Genomic DNA, 19130 nt, shown 5'->3' on the forward strand with positions numbered 1-19130 from the left:
ATATTCAGCGTTGCCTTTGTCTTAGCTGCAAGGAGAGAACCTGTACAGGTTTGGTGTACTCTTACAGAAAAGTCAACTTTAGTAAAGGCAACATCGTAACACGTGACAAATTTTCATTTTAAGGAGAAAGAGCATCACACAGTCCTTGAGTTTTTCCATCCTGTTATGCCACCAAAAACAGCAATTTGCTGCCCGAGAAAACACTGTTCTTCCAACACGTAGGAAAGTAAAAGGTGCGTTTCCTGATTAATAAAAAGAGACAAAGATATATGAAGAAGGTTGTTAAAAAAAAAACAGGGGGCTTATGTTTGGTTTTTTTATCCTCCCTCCAGTAACTGCTACACTTTAAGTCAGTAAAACACTTGCAGAGGGGCAGACAAGCTGCTTCCTGATCATCTCAAGAAAGTGGGTCAAGTCACTCATCAGTAGTGGGGAGATTCAGGAAAGGAGGAAAAAAAAAAGAAAAAAAAAAAAAGAAAAAAAGGCAGTTTAGAGAGCTAATGTAATGCCAGTCTTTGCAAAGGTTAAAAGCATCCAAGCTGCTGTCCTGCTTATCCTATCCTAATTCAAAATACTGTCTGATTTTGTGGTAAATACAGTTGCAAAGTTCTATATAAAATAGCATAGATTTGGGAAATACAGGTATTTGGGTTTTTTTTGGGGGGGTGAGGTGTTGGTTTTTTGTTCATGTCCATCCCCCCCCCCCCCCCAATCTGCTCTTGTAAACAGTTACTCCAACCCATAGATGAAAAATCACTGAGCTGGGACCCAGTACACGTAAAACATGAAACCAGAAGATGCCAGATAATGCCTTAAAGGGAACAGAATTATTCTTAAAAGACACTATTCAGAAAATAGCATAAGACAGACATTTGAAGTAGATTTATAAATTAAACAGCACTTGGTCACGGGTTAAAAATCCAGCAGCTGTGGGGAAAACTGATGTTGCAGAACAAAATTAAGTTATTACTGCGTTCCAGTACTAATTTATAGAGCTGTAGTTCATCCATTATGCAGAAAACAATCAGGGCAGAATAGATAACCAAAAAGTGGTGGTACCAGACACAGATTCTGTCGACCTGAACCGGTTGCACAAACAAGTGAAAGGGCTAGTCCCTTTTCTTTCTGAAGTGGCAGCTCAGACTTCTGACCCTTTATGCCGCATACTAGTTGTGTTTTAGAAGATGGGAACTTCTACCTCTACGTTTCAGGTACCTATAACATACCAATAGATATGTATTTGAAATAAATACCAGTATATTCCTCAAAATTAAGTGGAGGAGAACAGAGTTTGAGAACAAATATTTAGGAATACTCAAAGCCAGAAGTGTTACCCTCAAAGTTTTCATTTGCAAAGGATTGCAAAGAAAGTTTACAAGCTTTATGAAAAGGAAGACAAAGGGCCTTTCTTAGCTGTTTAGCTCTCTAGCAGATGCTAATAAAACAGTAATATTCATGCGTAGCGCTGAAGTACACGGCAAACATGGATCAAGTCAGCCAGGAATCTCCAACAACAGAGATGGTCTACTGAAGGCAGAACTAAGGCAAAGCACGCAATAAATGAGATTTAAGAAACTGAAGTCTTTTAGCATTTCTCTCTTCTCCAGGAAAGTGAATCAGAGGAACAGAAGTCACATGTTTTATTTACATCAGACATACATTTGAGAGAGTCATAGCCTTAGAAGGCTAGAAGTGGTTTGGTTAGACTATTTCAAAAGGCATACTAGTGTAACACAATCTTCTCCTATTTAATTGCTTTTAATCTTAAAATCAGTTAAAAGCACCTCTGGTTAAAAAAAACCAAGAATCCCAAACATATTGCATCTGTGCGTCTCAAAAGGTTGATACAGTCTCTGCTATTTAGTACCCGATACTATGCCGTGAGCACAGAGTCCTCTCTGGGAATTACTATACCTTACACCGCATCTATCAGCTAGGGTTTTTTCCATATGTACATACACATATATATTATTTATAGCCAACTTTCAGGTGAGTAGTTCCAGAAATATCTGACTTACTCCTACCAATAAAAAATAAGTTAAATGAAAAATTAAGAACAAAATTTTCTGTTAAGACCAAAAGCAAACGACGCTTATAACTCAATTTAGTTTAAACTGTAAACAATATGCGTTTTTGTATTATCACCAAATTGGGAGAGTTGTCTTTTTTTAAAAGAAAACAAGAAAACAAATCCCACAAACCTGCTCTAACAAGGAACTAGTGTTCTACCTAGCAAACATCTGCATTTATTCTATGTAGAATTTGTAAGCAAGATGTCAGGCCTTTAGAAGTAAAGGCAAAGATGTTTTCCTTTATTACAATATTTAAAGGCTATCACTTAAGTGGGGTTTTTTTTAATAGCTTGTCATTTATATAATAAAAACAAGTATTTGTACAAAGATGCGGTTTCTTTTTAAAAAAGCAGATCAGTTGAGTGTTTCATACTTTAATATATAAACCAAAACATATGAAAGCTATAAAAACATTAATGTGTGCCATGTATTAAACATGTAGCCTGGTATTTTAATGCTTACATGTATAGATTAAAAAAATTATCACAATGGAAATTTTACTTTCAATTATCATAAACAGACCAAAATACAGAGTAGAAACACGTCATTTGTGAAACTTGACAATTAGCATCACTTACTCTCCAAACATCAGCTGGGCTTCAAGTTGTACACCATAAGCGTAAGCTAACATTCTACCAATGAAAGCGTTACAAAATGCATTAAGAGAAAATACTGCCAGTAAATGAATGTCTTAGTCTATTTTTTTTATTTAGTATTACTTTTTTTTAAAAGACAGTTTGAATTGGTTTTATAGGGTTGGGTTTTTTTGCTGTTCTGCTATCAAAGGTCTTCTTTAAAACTGTTGTGTGAACAATACAGTCACATTACAACTAAACAAAAAGACAAATAATAACAGACCAGCTGCTTTTTACATTTCAATAATCATAATTTAATTCCCCATTGCTGTTCTTCCTCTCTGCATAGGGAAATTGTTTTATTTGGCACATTAAGGATAAAAAAGTCAAAAACTGAGCCAAAGTTACAAACCTCCAATTTTAAGTTAGTAGTTATCAGGAAGAAAGCCAGACATCAACGTCATGGCAAAACTAAAAACAAAAAACCACACACACAACATAGGGAAAAGGTTTTCCAATGATCAATATCATCAGAGCCTTCTAGCTGAAACAAAACACATATATTACTGTTCAAACCATAATTGGATTGCTAGGAATCTTTTCTCAAGTCCTATTGTGCTCTTGCTTACAGTGTGTAAATCCTCACTAAACGGCAAGGAGGCTTTGATGAACATATTTCACATTGTATATTTTTTTTTCTTAATCTCAAGTTTTAATGCAGATACTTAGAGATCTGTAAAGTCCTGTAAACTCTGGCTGCTTTCCAGTAGTCTGTACCAATTGCTCCTTAGGCAGCACTTTGTTTCACTTCAAGTAGTGCTTCACACCGTGGTATCTCCGAAGTCCTTGTTCCAGCGAATATATGCTTCCAGGGTCTGAGGGCTCAAACTGCGCTTTATCTTCTTCAAAGACTCAGTGAAATCTGACAGTTTGATATTTCTCATCTAAACAAAAAGTGAAAGACATCAGGATCACAAGTGGTTTATGTATTTCAGTTCATTCAAGAAATAGTTCAATATTCACTTTTAACAAAGCATGTTCTATGGGTGCTTCATCTTGATTTAAGGAAGAAATTTTTTACAGTGAGAACAGTCAATCATTGGAACAACCTCCCCAGGGACGTGGTAGAGTCCCCATCGCTGGAAGTTTTCAAGATGCAATAGGACGGGGCGCTAGATAATCTCATCTAGGACCAGGTGATCTTTTAAGGTCCCTTCCAACCTGGGCTGTTCGATGATTCTATGACCTGATGCAAGAGTCTTGTAATTTAAGACTATCAGTATTTACTGTTTTTAATAAACTAACATTTGGTAATTGTAATGTCTGCCTTGTTATTTAATAGCCCATGAGACCGTGTTATTACTTCCTATTTCACTAGGTGGTGCAAGCTGGTGCATGTGAGGGCACAGAACTGAGTAAAGAGTAAGACTGGATTTTTTAACACGTTTATGGCATATCACTGCATACCAGGAGGGTACGGCCCTGAAAGTTCCCACCCTTACCACGACTGTATTCACACCATAGTACGCTGTCAGCCAAGTAATCCCAATAATCTAACCGCTCTCATCCAACGCACACTTTCAGTTGTTTGCTCAGGACACCACTATAAGCAGATACTTCCCGTATAGAGAAATAACCAGACCTGATGGGAGGTAACCAAAGCGTGTGGAACAAGCAACCTCGCCATTCAAGCAGTATTAATGTTACAATTGAAGAAGATTCCCCATGTTTCTTTGGGACTAGTGTTATAGGCTATTGGAGGTAAACTTGCATTCACAACTAATTATCACAGATGTTCTCATCTTCCTGCAAGAAATCCTTTCAGCTTATCGTAGCCTTAGCCATGATCTAAGGCTAAACCCAGAAAGCAACAGGGGAATTAAGTTTTGCTTCATTTCCCCCACATAACTGTGGTTTGCATACACATTTGAACAGAAACTTTTATACACAAGACCAACCCCTTCCTTTTCTATTGATGTTTACAGATGCAATTTGTGGTGAGAAACTTACTAAATCTGTTTTTGAATTTGTTTTTTCCTTTATGATGGTCCATGTGAATAAATGTAAGTATCATACATATACACAAACAAATCTGGTTTAAAATTCCTCAGAGATTCTCCCTAAGATGACTTAGTTTATGTAAAGATGGGGGCGGAAATAAAATAAGTCATTTGACATAATACATCTGGGGAATGTTCTGGGGGAGTAACACTGTGAGAAAATAAAAGCCAGGCCTCTGACGTCATTTGATGGATAACAGACCAAGCTGCACATCAGGGCAAAGGAAAAGAGGGGACAGTCAGCTGAAACTAAGAGCAGCAGAGATTTACGATCAGAAAAAGCGGTGCCCTTAAGCCTGATAACCAACAAACTACACAAAGAACCTCACACATCTGAGGACAGATTTTCTTCTTGATCACTAGTAAAGAGTTTTCTTCAATGAAGAAGTAATCAAAAAAAGGGTAAGACCCCCCCAAAAAAATACGCTAGGTATTTTGTATGATAGTATGTGTAAATAAAGGGAGCTTAAACGCTTCTGGTGAGCATGCATTCTATTCAAAGGGGAAAATACAACTGCTAGAACAGCATACCTCACTGGCAGACATGTTCTTCACCTGTTCTGGTTTTAATTCTGTAAAAGTAAAGGAAGATCAGTGAGTTTCATAAAAAACAACTTTCATCGATTCTGACAAGTAAAGCATGTTAAAAGCACTTTTATTTGGGAAAAAAAAGCCACAGCTAAAAATTATACCCCTCTCTCAACATAATCCGGTGTTTTTACCTCCTCTTTCCCCATTTATCAGCTCCTCAACCAGGCTGCTCCCACACTCAGTCACTGCAGATAGAGTATGAAGTGGTAGCAGAACTACTTCCTTCTTCCTAAAATATGGGGAGCAGCACACGAACATAACAGAGCTGCCTTCCCCCACACTATTCCTGGTACCTACAACCCCCTACCCCTCAAACACACGCAGTTTTCAGGAAACAGAAAGGTACCGTCAGCCAAGAATACAGAAATAAAATCAGGCTGGGCACATAATAGTGCTTCTTGCACTGGTGGGATCTAACCACTCTTGCATCCTTCATCATTTTACTTTTTTTTTTTTTTTTTTTAACTCGCAATACTGTTATGGTATCAACGTATTACAGCAAACGTTTTGCTCTGAGGGTGCAAGCAAAAGAATCTAGGAAGGATTGGTAAGGCTGACCTTAAGAAACATTTTAAAAAATAAATTGTTTTATATGGACGCCATGAGCAGAACAAATAGGTTGCACAACATTCCATGGTCTCTCCTCAAAATGGAACTGCATGTGAAGTGTAGCATTTGTAGCAAAGTAAAGCCTGCATACCTAAATGCATATACTATTAATTCAACCACTCTAAATACATATATTCAAAGTCTTTGAAGATATGATGTCTCTTGTGAGAGCTATTTAATGCAATTCTGTTTCCCTGTTATTATGCAGGGTTTTGGAAGATATGCCTTACAATCTCAACCGCTGAAAGTAAGTGGGGAAAAGAACGTTACTTTCCAGTAGCTGCTTTCAAAGAGATAACGCACTGGCAAAACTGCATGTTATAGGATTTTTGACTCAATTAAAAAATAATAAAACAAGCACATCCACAAGACATGCACAGACCTCTCCTCCCCATAAATCATTTAAGAGAGTTGCAACAACTTTTATTTTACACGTAATAGGCTGATATTACAGAACACTTCTGCTCTGGCTGCCTTTAGTACCTTTCTGTCAGGTAGGACAATATATCCGCAAACACAAAACTAACATCAAATCTTCAAAACCCACTACTGGTCTCCACTAAATAAAATCAGCCCCTTCAGATGTGGCTACTGGACACATAATAACTCGCTAGTGAAACAGAACAAAGTTGGGGGTTGTTAGGGTTGGGGTTTGGGGGTTTTTTTTTGGAAAAAAACTATTCACTTTGCATTAAAATCATTATTTTCTCAAAGCTGAAAACGTCAGAGGAAGAACAAATATAAAGTAAAACTCTACTTGAGTCACAGTTGTCATCTGGATCACAATTCAACATTAGGAAGATTTAAAAATAGAAGAGCTATGCCATTCAAAGCATATCTAAAAAAACCTCCAAAACACAAAATTGCTTCTGTTTCAGTGTTTCCTTCTTTGAGACTTTAAAGAGATCCACCCACTTTATAAGACAAATAATGCAGTCAGACTGCTGTTCAAGTAATAATTTAGATACAACAGAACTGATATGAGCCTAGGAAAGATGCACTAGTTAAAACCCCCACAAGTCTGTGAAAAACACTTCACCCTGCTTTCCTCTTAACACACAAAAAGCGTCTGTTGCACATGGTGAGCTACTGAAGGGTTTTTTGTAAGGTAAATCTTATGATATTATGAGGAACAGACCAAACTCCAATCTAAAAAGCTTAATTTCAGAGGTTTAAGAATTATAAAGATGTAGAAAAAAAATGTATTATCTTTAATATCAAGGGCACCGAGTTTTTCCAAAACCTAAATAAAAGGTTACCTTATTATGCGCAGCTTACCTCGAATAGGGCCCAGCGCTGCATCCTTTGCTAATGCGGTTAAATCGCTTCCAGAGTATCCATCTGTCATTCTTTGTCAAAGGAAAAAGTGGGGGAAAGGAGAAAAAAAAAAGAAAGCCTGCTTCAAACCATCTCATTTTAATTGCAGATCATTCAGAAGTAGTACTATTTTGATGTTGTTTTGCAAGTTTAATGAATCAGAAGCGCATTCAACATAAGAGATCTATATTTACGTCTTTTCCAGATTAAATTTAAGTACAGATACTCAAATCCCAAGTAACATGCTAGGAAAAACGAAAAGATAGCAGCCAACTAGGATTTGTAGGTAAAAAATAATCTCAAGCACATTTACTATTTCTCTTCCAGAAACGCCCTACCACTAGTTTGTCATTGTTTGTCACAGATGAACATAAAACCAAAAACTCCAACTGTCCTGTACTCCTTTCAAGCTGATCAATACAATGAGAACCCAATACCACACACGTTTATGATGATGTGATCACATCACCAGTTTTCTGAATAAAACTACGTGCACTTTTAGTTGACACCAGAGCCCAACAAAGGGCAAAAGCAGGCACTACTGAAAATCTAACAGTAGTGTTTGGTTTTGAAAATAAGTGATATTTTTACAGTATCCTCTTAATGGAAAGGCATGGTAGCAGTTGACCAGTGGACTCCAGGGACTACAAAAGTCTACTAATTCAGAAGAGTAAATACAAATTTGAAAAGCAGCATCACTTTGCTTAGCATGTTACAGGGCAGACAGCGTTATCTCTGGTGGAAGACTTCTTTCAATGTTGAAGGTGTGGTAAGAGACAGACGATACTCTCAAAGTACTCGGCAAGCTTCTCAACTCTCAGAACTTACAGTCTGCATTTTAGCAGAGTACTGAAACAGCCTCCTGCAGTTTACGCATGGAAAACGATCTCTAGCACAGCTAAGTGACTCACCAACTGACTCCAACGTTAAAGCCTAAACCTGGAAATGCTTATGACCAAGAACCAACTGTGGGACTTGAGATGGCTGCTACAGCCTGAGCCACAGCCTCAGCAGTTTTCTGCAGAAGCCGAAACACTTAACTTCGAGTAAGCACTATAATTCAGCTTGGAAGTGAGATACAGTGGACAGGTCCTTATTCATAAAGAAACAGGTTCTATAAGTGTGCCTTGCACACACTTCCCACTGATTTCGGAAATAATACGGTGTAAATGTGTAGGTATTCTGTAAGCGAACTGAAAGGAAGATAAATTGTGCTATCTACTGGGGTTTGTTTGTTTGGGGTTTTTTATTACAAGACTGGCAGACATACAGATTATCCAAGACCTAAGAACCACAAGGAGTGTGGGGGGGTAATCAAATCAAGGATCCAATCTCTATGGGAGCTTTTCCAGAATTAAACTTCATTTCCAAGTTAATCAATTAAATACTTTGCAGATTAAAAGGTCTCCACTGAACCAGGAAGCCAACAACACATACTACCAACGTAAGTGAAAAGAAGTAGTAAGGGTTACCTAAAGAAAAATTTAAAACCAAAAAAACCCCCACCTAGCTCATAGAGCAGTGGCTGTCTGCAACAAGAGCTCCATAGCTCAGTCTTTTGGAGATCATTAATTCTGTTATAGTTTATAGAATAAGTTGCAGAGGAGCGAAGGAACAGAAATCATGAAAGATGTTAAATACCTATCTCTTTCAAAACAAAGATGGCAGGCAAAGCAGGTAGGACTCTCAGCTTTTATATTTTTGCTAAACCCTTTAAAAAAATGTACCTAAGTTGCATTTGTAATTTGGTTCATATGTTTGCAGTTAGAATCCAAGACACTGTCTTTTTCCTCCAGTTAGCTATAGGCTAGTTAGTTATTAGGTCTAAATACGGCCTGAGCTAGCATCCTTCAAGTACAGAGAGAATTTATTCAGTTGGATTATATATCAAATTTCTGTAACGTTACTAAGAAGCTGACAACTGCTACATCCGAGACACTACAGATCTCCTGTTACTACCACAAACAGAAACAGAGACTGAAGTACATCTACTTGCATGTTTTTGGTATCTCCCACTTCTGTTTTCATTCTTTCCTGCCCTAGGTGCTCGACCTGCTTTTTAGTTTAACTTCCTTCACACACATTACATTTAATTTCTGACGGTGACAAACAGCAATACTGTGAAAAACTTAAAACAATGTACTTTCATAATAGGAAGGGCATTTAACCCATACTTCCCCAATCCAATATGAAACTGAAAAGAATCTAAAATTATCCAGTACTTGCTCTGCTACGTTGGTAATACCTTCACAAACCTAGCAATGGACAAGGAAAGAAAAGTTGCTTTTGACTTTAAATGCATGCCAAGTGCAAAACTGGTACTGCCTTTTTGCACTGGGGAGGAGGATCTGGACTGCCTGGAGGCCAGGTGGAGAGAAGCATCCTCCTCCTCCTCATAAAGAAGAGTGCTGATGAGCATGTTTTAACAACAGAAACCCAGCCAGGTGGTGTAGGCAAGAAACAAGCACATACGTATCAGCATATATAAAAACACTTTCATACAGCCTGACAGGAGACCATCTTCCCAAAACGCATGCAATTCATTCTCAGCAAGTATTGTCACTATCTGATGATTTACATTAGTCACATTTTGAATGACTGAAACAGTCTGAATGAATGCAGTAGATGAGTATATTTATTTAGTATAGTTATACTTACCTAGCTAGTTGTGCCAACTCTTTTTGGGTCAATGGACTTCCTTGCTTGCTTAGAAGATTTTTTAGCAAAACCAATCTTGTCTGAAAATAAGATACATTTATCAGATGTAAAACTCATTTTCACGGTACATTTAAAATTCTGTTGCAACAACAAAACTACGTGTTTGTCAGGTTAGCTTTTGTGCTTCACTAGTTTAAACTTGCCTATAGTGCTTTTGTGATTAGACTGTACACTATCATCTCTTCAGGGGAAGAGACAAGGATTTGGAAATAATGAGATCAAGAGTCAGATCACTTCAAGGAAAATATATGGGAATCTTCATCAAAAGCCCTAATCTGCTGTTGAGCTGAAAACATTAAGAAAGCTACTTTGATCTTTTGCAATAAACACTCTTCTCCAGCCAACCAAACATGCTCCTGCAAGCCCTACTTCAGACTTGTCCAACCCTGACAGTATGTAAGCAACACCTCACTAGGAAAGAAATACTGAGTAGCTACTACCAGATGCAAAAGCTTAAGATACTAGCTAGAATTAAAGCACAATGTATATGGCCCAGATGGGCCAGAAGTTAATTCACAGGACAGTAATCACCCACTAGGGCAAGTTAAGAATAGTCTACGAAATATATTTTGTTCTCTTCTTTAATAAAATTGATCTTAAAATTAAGAAAATACATGGAAAACAATACTTACTTCCTCATTTGGTAACGACACATATACCCGTTTGGTGAATCGTCTGGAAAAAAAACCACACAAACAAAACCCCAAACTTATATACATATACACGCATACACTTCTATAACTTTTTAGCACATACAAATCTAACATTTGGTTTGATAAATGTCAAAATTTCACTTATATTATGAAATTCTAGGGAGTAGAACTATAGATTTAAAAAAAACCAAACAAACACCAAAAAAACAATATGCACAAGCCACCGGTGTCACCTTACTCTTATTTGAAGTTATGAGACTCCTCCCAGAGAGGAAACACTCTAAAGGTAAAAATACCACTGACTACCAGAAACAACATGAAATATCTCTTCACTGTACACAAAAAGTCCTTGGAATCATTAAAAATGTGTTTTACTTGTTCAGACAGTGCTGACATGCCTATTTTCCTCAATCAAGAATGAAAAGAGAAGCAAGCATGAGAACTTGCAGCAAAAGAGTCCCAAGGCAAATCCACAGCAAAATCTGTAATTGCATGGGACATCTAAAGTCCAATATTCACAGAGAAGAAATACTGGATTTCACTGGTCAAACTTCTTCCTTCATCCTGCCATTAAGATCCAAATAATAAAAAAGCAATACATAAGATGGAAGAGGGTTATAAAATGCTGACTTGGTCTCGGTACTGCTGCTTTAGAGAATTCCAAGGCCACCATGCTTGTGTAGATGTATCCCAAAAGAGAAGAGACAGGCAACTCTTTGAGAAGTTAAATAATTTAACCATGCCAAACACCTTTTGCTACTTATTCCAAAACTTAAACCAATCAAGACACTAAGTAGCAAAACCTGCTCTTCATAATGAACATCATATGATTGTATTCAAATAAAGGAAGAGACATTTAGATACCTGAGAACAGCATCATCAAGCTCCTGTGGCCTGTTTGTTGCTCCCATCACAAGTATTCTGTCCTCTCCAGAAGACTGCACCTACATAATGTAGGAAGGCAAGACAGCTTTCAGTTTACATCAAGTAGTAATACAACAACACCAGTTAAAGACTTGCCATGTATTCAGCTCTTCCTGCACACGTGTCTTTTTTCCCATGCAGTTAGCTTTAAGACATTCCTCAGGTAAATGTAAAGTCAAACTACAAAAAAAGTAAAAAGAAGTAAAAAGAAAAAAAAAGAAAAAAAGTAATGTAAATACGGGATACTATGCCCAAGTTATGTTCCTTGAAAAGAGTCTTGGAAGAGAACAAATGTTACTGTGGAATCAGATGTTACAACGTTGGAGAAAACTGAGACTACAAAAAGCACTCAGAAGTTTAGTCATCCTGAGATAATTCTGTTTCAAAAGCTAGAGACTTTCTGCTGTTCTAACACCAAACATTGTTTTGAAGCATACACAGAGAATCAAAACTTTAGACTAAGGTACAGCCAGAACGACTAAATGGGATCAGAGATTCATCTAATAGGGGTCTCAAGAAGCTAGCAATAAAAATCAGAAGCTACTCAATAGTACATAGACACAGTAATTTTCCCCTCAATTCACTCAATTGCAAGACTTGATTTTATACCCAACAACATGGAGACTTACAGCTTCCAGACTTCAGAGAAAACATTTGGGTATCAGAGACGTGTTACTATTCACCTAGTGTACAATCCTTCATAGACTTACGTTCATTGCCACCTTACTGAGTCCAAAAAGTTCCACAAGAATATTGTATGATATAGTTAAACCTTGATTCAAAGCTTGCTAACTTACTAATTGTTTCATTTTCCCCTTTTCACTTTAAGGGAAAACTGTGTGTGCAATAAGTTCTGCATATCTTTGTCACATTGCATTATTTGCCCTGATTCATCTCACTTTGGAGAAGTTTTTCCTGATCTCGTTGTCTCTCTCCATAGTTATCTTCTCCCCCTGTACCTCATTACTATTGCTTCTTCACTGTAGCAATATTCCACTGTGCTAGTGGAATACAAACTAAGATTGTTCAATACAAAAACCAGTGTTGTGTCACAGAAAAATGTTCTGATATTCATTTGTTCCCCCCAACTATGAAACCCAGTTCTTTTTCCTGGGTATTACATACATGCTATTAAATATATTCTTACTGTATCCTGTCATCTCTAGGTCACGATGCCAAAAAAAAAAAACGTATAACTCAATGAAAAGCATACTAACACAGAAATTAATCCTTTTGATGCATCAGAGCTGCGTATATCCGTGATCTGAACTCGTCCATTTGAAATCCTCAACCTTCAAGTCTCACCTTACCCCTTGATAGTGCATGCTTTTGTGACACATATCTCTTAAAAAACAAAACTTAAAAGCTGTTAAATCTTCTTTTACGTTGCCAGAATGATGAGATGTGCTTCACCAAAACATGCAAACAAGGATTCAACATTGCCTAACCCTCAAGTGCCTCTCCTGGCCCATATGAACATTTGTTCTCACAGCTCCTTTTATTATTGCCATTTGTTATTCCTTTTTCTCTGTTCACAGTCTTTCAACCCATTATTTCAGCTCATCCCCAAGATTACTACTTTTCACTCCAAACTGAATTTTGCATAATACTACAGTAAGCAGATGAAAAATCAACAGCAATGGAAAAAAGGCTGTTTGTCGACCAAGGTGCAGGGGGAGCGGGAAGGGACAGAGCTAAGGCCCAGCAGCCAACTCCTATTTGTGTTTCATCTGTAGCTTGTACTGGCACCCTCTACATTAGCCAATTCAGCTAAATCAAACAATACCCAAGACTAAATACTTACACCATCAAATTCTATTAAAAATTCTGTTTTTAGACGCCTACTAGCATCATGTTCACCTTCTCGTCTTTCACACAAAAGGCTATCAACTTCATCTGAAAAACAAAGAAATATATCTTAATTAAGCATACAACATTACAGTCTTCATCTCTAAGTTCTTTTGCTAATACAGGGCTCCAGTAAGACAGATCAGATCTTTACTCCCTAGGAGAACAGACAGATCTTAGTGAAGTTTAAAAGCTTGTATAACGTGTTGGCCTGTGAATATGTAACACCAAGCACAGAGGAGAAAAAAAAAATCCTACTGATAATAAACTGCAACTCAGGACAAGCAAAAACCCCATTTCATCTTTGAAGTTTAATACACAAATGGACTTACTCTGCAAAGGTAGTACAGCATTCGTGTTTTTGAGGCACTTCTTCCCACTATTAACACCAATTAAATAACACAACAGCAATCTAATATGCTCTATATGGAACTAGAGGTTAACCAGCAGGTCATATCCGAGACACTTGGTCTACACTGCGGAACTACCCAAAGAAGTTTACCCAATGATTCCAATTTAATATTTAAGAAAAATATTTAAGAAAATACACAAAATCAACAACATTTAAGGTCTTACCAATAAAAATTATAGAAGGCTGAAGTTCTCTGGCTACTGCAAATAGAGCACGCACCAGTTTCTCCCCTTCACCCACCTAAAACAACAATAAACTGTTTTTGGAGGGTGTTTAGAAAGTGCTTATTACAAGAGACCTAACATAAGGACCTACAGAAAATCTTGCTGATATCCAACCATACTCAGTCCATTCATACACACTCAGATTACCACTCGTTCAGTATTACATACGACAGTATTATTTATGTCTTAAAAGACACATTACAACTTCACTTATGATAACAATTGAGTTGTCAAGAGATTCTGGTGCCTAAATTATCACAGTGAAAGGAGCTGGGACCCATTTTATTTACTTTTTAAAGAAGAAATATACAACCGCTCATCTATACAACAGCCAGGGTCATCCCGATCTGCAAAAGCCTTTGACATTGAGTTATCACAAGCACAAACCAAAATTTTTTACTTCACATATACTTTTTTTAAAACTTTAGGTTGGCTATAGGCTAACAGTTCACCAAGGATTCATCAGAAGCCTGTGGCCTTCTTAAGCCCCAATAACAGCATGTGTGTGTTTTCAGATCAACATAATTTATATCTGCTACTTACGTATTTTGAAGTTAGGCTCGCTGCACTTATATTAAAGAAAGTAGCATTTGATTCTGCAGCAACTGCTTTGGCCTAGAAAAGGGGGGAAAAAAAGTACTTTTGAAAACATCACATTGAAGATACCTCTCTGCTTCTGTAGCTAGCACTCATGTCCTGACTGATGATTTTGAAAACCCCTATTCCTTCAAAAGGAACACCTTGTAGATGTTACAGAAAACTTCTGTACAGGTCACTTATAAATAAGAACGGGTGAGTGGTCTAACCACTAGGGAATTTTCAAAATTCCCTTGGACTTGTCTAATTACATCATCTCCATAGCCAACTACAACTTGCTCACTGAAGAACACAAGTCTCCAGCTCCTTCTGATGTATCCTAGTAGACATTTTAAACAGTTTTAACTAATTTAGGGTAGTAATTTAGGGTAGCAGCTGGATCAAATCACATTAAAAATTATGTTCTGTTTTTTTTCCCTCTGTACCCTATCTATACAAAATCTGTTTTCAGAGGAAATCTAGGGAAAAAAAAATAAATCCGTTCAGATGGAATGTTCACATGGAGTACCCTCTTCTTTAACAATTTCACCATATTCCCTGGTTATACAGTTTAATTTTAGTGATTAGCAATTATGTTCCAGTATGTAAAACATAACAGATTAGGCAAAGTGAGCTGCTCAGCATTCACACTCCCACGCTTCAGAGCTGATCCAGCCTCAGCATCAGCAAAGGGAGGGTGCAGCTGCAGCCACGCCATGTGATGCAGAATGATGTGCCCAGCTCAGCTGCATCAGGACATGCATCGCTCCCTGGCTGATGCACAGCCATTTCCCTCCAGTCCCCTGAACCGAGCACATCAGGCTGAGAAGACAAGCAGCAGCCAGACAGTTCCACAGCACTTACGCTCCTTGCATAGTAGTGTGGAAGTCGGACAACTCCCTTTCTTGCTACTCTGCTCCTTCCCCTTTTCCAAAATGCACTTCTAGTATATTTTAGTGCACAGCACACCATTTGTGATTATCACTGCTCTACACAAACAACTAACCATGTTACTTTTACTCTCTCTGAAAATGAAACTCAGACTTGCTAGTTTAAGTTTCAAAATATTACTTGTGATATTGAAGAAAATTAAAGAGACCAACTTAGCAATTCCCTGCCCCTATAAAATCCACAGTTATGAACAATTTTGCATTCTTATATTAAATTGACACCACACTACCTATCCAAGAAGAATATACAGTTTATTACTCCAACACCCAAACTGAAAGACACACCTCATGGTTACATTTTACGCCCACCAACTCATGCATGAAATAATTTTCTCACCAACATTGTCTTCCCATTTCCTGGTGGGCCAAACAGCAATAATCCACGTGCAGGAGCTCTAAGTCCTGTAAATAACTGAAAAGTACATCATCGTAAGTTACCTTCAAAGAAAATGTTGATCTACCTCTGCAAGAAAATGGTTTAAGATTGAGGAATGGCTCACTGGCTAGCACCGGCAGCGACAGTAGCTGTGCTACAGCAGTATGGGTTTTAAGAGAACTACATTCTATTACTAACTTGACCTAATGCATGTCACTACTGTTTCCCACACAACAGTTAAATTCCATTATGATCGTTCTGTGCATAAAGGCACTGTGACATGAGTACAAAAGGCAGTAACACATTCCTCAAGGCAGACCAGCCTAACAAGTTTAAAGCATCAATTCCACTTAAAAAGGGGAGAAACACACATGTGTAGTAGGAGTTAGAGAATGTTCCTACTAACTCCATATGGAAGAACCACTTCATCTCTTTTTTTTATTTATTAAATGAAACTTGAGAAGACATAAGCTTTGACCAAAACTATTTAAAATATTACTTAACAACCACCTACTCTCTCTAGATGCTACTGATAATAATCTCCTCCCTCTCGCTTTGCATTGGATTCATCTTTCCTACACTACAAAATTGCACTCATCGTATGTAGCATCACAACAAGCAAATCTACACATTCTCATAAAGTAGATCTCTTCTAATTAATCCTGCAGCCTGTTTTCCCCAGCACTTTGTCTTTACCACTTTCTTCAAGGGTTTCAGAGTTCTGTTTTTGGCCTCACATGCACTTCTCCATTCCAGCTTCCAATAATTCCAACAAACAAAAGGAATAACAGGGAGTGACATATATAACACCGTGTCCAAACACCCTTGTCAGCAGGCGCTCCTTCCCACAATATCCACGATAAAAACCGGCTCCACTACCAGTGTAGTGTTTTCAAGATGACTGACCACAGTTCAGCCACAACTGCCATTTATCACTGAGACACACTAGGCTTTTAAAGTTTTATTAACAGACTAATCATACTAAACATGGTCTGAACTAATTGCTACTGTTCTATTAGCATCTTACTGATGAAGCGTTTGCAGTCATGTCTCTAGCCAGTGTTTTCTATTCATTCACCTCAACTCTTGCTCTACTTCAAAAATACCATTAATTGGCATGTTTAAATAGGAATTTGAGTTCAAAACTTCATTAAGGTTAAAACTGAAGTAGTATTTGACTAAATATTGCCCTATAATTACCACATCTATCATGTTAATTTACAAGGAAGAAAACCAACCTCTTTTCCTCCAAGGAAAGTTTAAAAATCCACAGGATTTTCTGTCTTTTGGTATACCTCAACCTACACCAAGGTCAGGCCCACTGATAGCTACAGTAATGTGAAAAAACACATAATTGAAAAATATCAGCTATTATTGGGAGAGAGCTGTAACTATTCCAAGCCTCACATCTCAAAGTCATTCCCACCCAGCTCATTGTATTACTGTTACTAAACAACAAACTTGACATACTAAAGCACTGTAATAACAAAGACAGTATAATGACATTTTCCTTCTGCATAAGAATACCAGACCATACATATTTGATGCCAAAGCTTTGTTTTCATCAGGCCTACTATTCCTGTGATGCTATGCCAGGTTTAGGGTTTCTTCCCCACAACACTTCAAAACCAGAAACTGCATTAAAGGAAGACCACAGAACAACTCCAGTAACCCATCAATGTGACCAAATAAACCCACAAGCAAGCAAAAAAGAACAAACAGGAACCTTGCCTGAATAATCAACACCGCAATAAATCATTGCATGCAATTTCTACAAGAGTCCAGCTTTCGAAAATGACCAATTTAATTTTATTTTAAAAAGCAGCTCAGAAATTTCCAGTAGTATATAGACCAGAACCTGAATATGGGCAGTCACAGTAGTTGAGGTACCACCTCATAAATAAATAAAATAAAAAATAAAATAAAACAAAACCCTAAAGGACCAATTTCCACTCAGCCCAGTGAAGAAGAAATCTGCCCTCAAATGTTATACACCTCAGTGTACTTGCCTGTTCGCTACTATACTTTTTTGTATCCTCTCCTGCTGTAAATAGACTATTCAGAATGTCTAACCAACATCCACAGAGAACATGACCACAATACCAATTTAATATTTTTCAAATCAGATAGCGTTATGACTTAATTTACCTATAAAAGTCTTATCTGTTTCACTCTTCCAGTTCTGAGCTTTATCCTTTACATAGCCATAGCTCTATGTCCAACCCTATATGGACATCTGGAACAATCAGTGTCACAAATTTTCAGGATTTTTTTTGTCGTTGTTTGGGTTTTTAGGGGTTTGTGATTTACTGGGTTTCTTTTGGTTTTCGTTTTGCTTTACTGTTTAAGCTATTGTCTCAGTCACTTTCTCCAACACTGACTAACCAGAAGACAAGGAATTTCATGGTAGTATTTTAACACAAAACCTCTTCATTCTCCTTTTCCAGGACAGCTATCGATAGCAGTCATAACCAGTAAAGACAGGATTCAAGAATCAGCACCTCACATGTAAAGCACAATACATTTCTTTGATTCTGCCACAGAGTAACACCAAAATCCCGTTGCTTACCTCAGGTCTAAGCGAAGGAAGGATAACAATTTCTTGCAAAGCTTGTTTAGCCAGCTCCTGCCCTGCGATATCATCAAATTTGACAGCTGGACCACTGACAAAGAAATGGAATACTAATTAGTCTAACAATGAGATATTCTTTTTCAGCTGCAGCTGACTAATTTAATGCATTTGACTATTTATACAGAACCCTTTTAAGGAAATCTACAACTTACATTGATAAGCCTTTGAGAAAATAAGCATTTCTGTTTTGATTTTTCATTGTTTTGCCAAAGTAACAACAGAAAAATCCACCAAAACAACCCACAGAAAACCACAACAAACTAGAAGTACTGATTTTCATTCCAAGGGGACAAGACCGCACTGAACGAAAAAATGGTTTTCTGCATTGAAAAAGCCTACTTTTCTTCAGACTTACCTATCAACAATTTCATTCAGGATAAGATTAGCAAGATTACTGTCCACATTTCTAAATATCTTCAAGTCTTTCTTTTTTCGAGGAGCAGTGGTAGGAGTAGAAGGTTTATTTGTTCTGCTATTTTTAGGAGCAGCCTGGAGAGGGGGGAGGAAAAAGAAAATAAACAAAAACCCCAACTTGATACTTTTAAAGCAGACTGTTAAGAAAATTACTTGTACCTTTCATTTGTTCCAGTAAA

At 37.4% G+C, this 19130-nt stretch overlaps 1 protein-coding gene across 6 annotated transcripts in view; it reads right to left on the reverse strand.

Annotated features, from left to right (window-relative positions):
• Positions 1-1625: 1625 nt before the first annotated feature.
• The window catches only part of SPAST (spastin), a 36722-nt gene continuing 19217 nt past the window's right edge, over positions 1626-19130 (reverse strand). For all 6 annotated transcript variants that reach the window (XM_054193797.1, XM_054193796.1, XM_054193795.1 and 3 more), the window contains 12 exons: positions 18893-19026; positions 18475-18568; positions 15867-15941; positions 14547-14618; positions 13944-14019; positions 13324-13415; positions 11460-11539; positions 10575-10617; positions 9883-9962; positions 7186-7256; positions 5239-5279; positions 1626-3591 (listed from right to left, as the gene is read on the reverse strand). In XM_054193797.1, coding sequence (XP_054049772.1) covers positions 3469-3591; positions 5239-5279; positions 7186-7256; positions 9883-9962; positions 10575-10617; positions 11460-11539; positions 13324-13415; positions 13944-14019; positions 14547-14618; positions 15867-15941; positions 18475-18568; positions 18893-19026 — 981 coding nt within the window. In that variant the 3' untranslated portion in view covers positions 1626-3468. The remainder of the gene's footprint in view (positions 3592-5238; positions 5280-7185; positions 7257-9882; positions 9963-10574; positions 10618-11459; positions 11540-13323; positions 13416-13943; positions 14020-14546; positions 14619-15866; positions 15942-18474; positions 18569-18892; positions 19027-19130) is intronic.

The sequence above is a fragment of the Rissa tridactyla genome, chromosome 3 (genome assembly GCF_028500815.1).
Source record: "Rissa tridactyla isolate bRisTri1 chromosome 3, bRisTri1.patW.cur.20221130, whole genome shotgun sequence".
Lineage (NCBI taxonomy): Eukaryota > Metazoa > Chordata > Aves > Charadriiformes > Laridae > Rissa > Rissa tridactyla.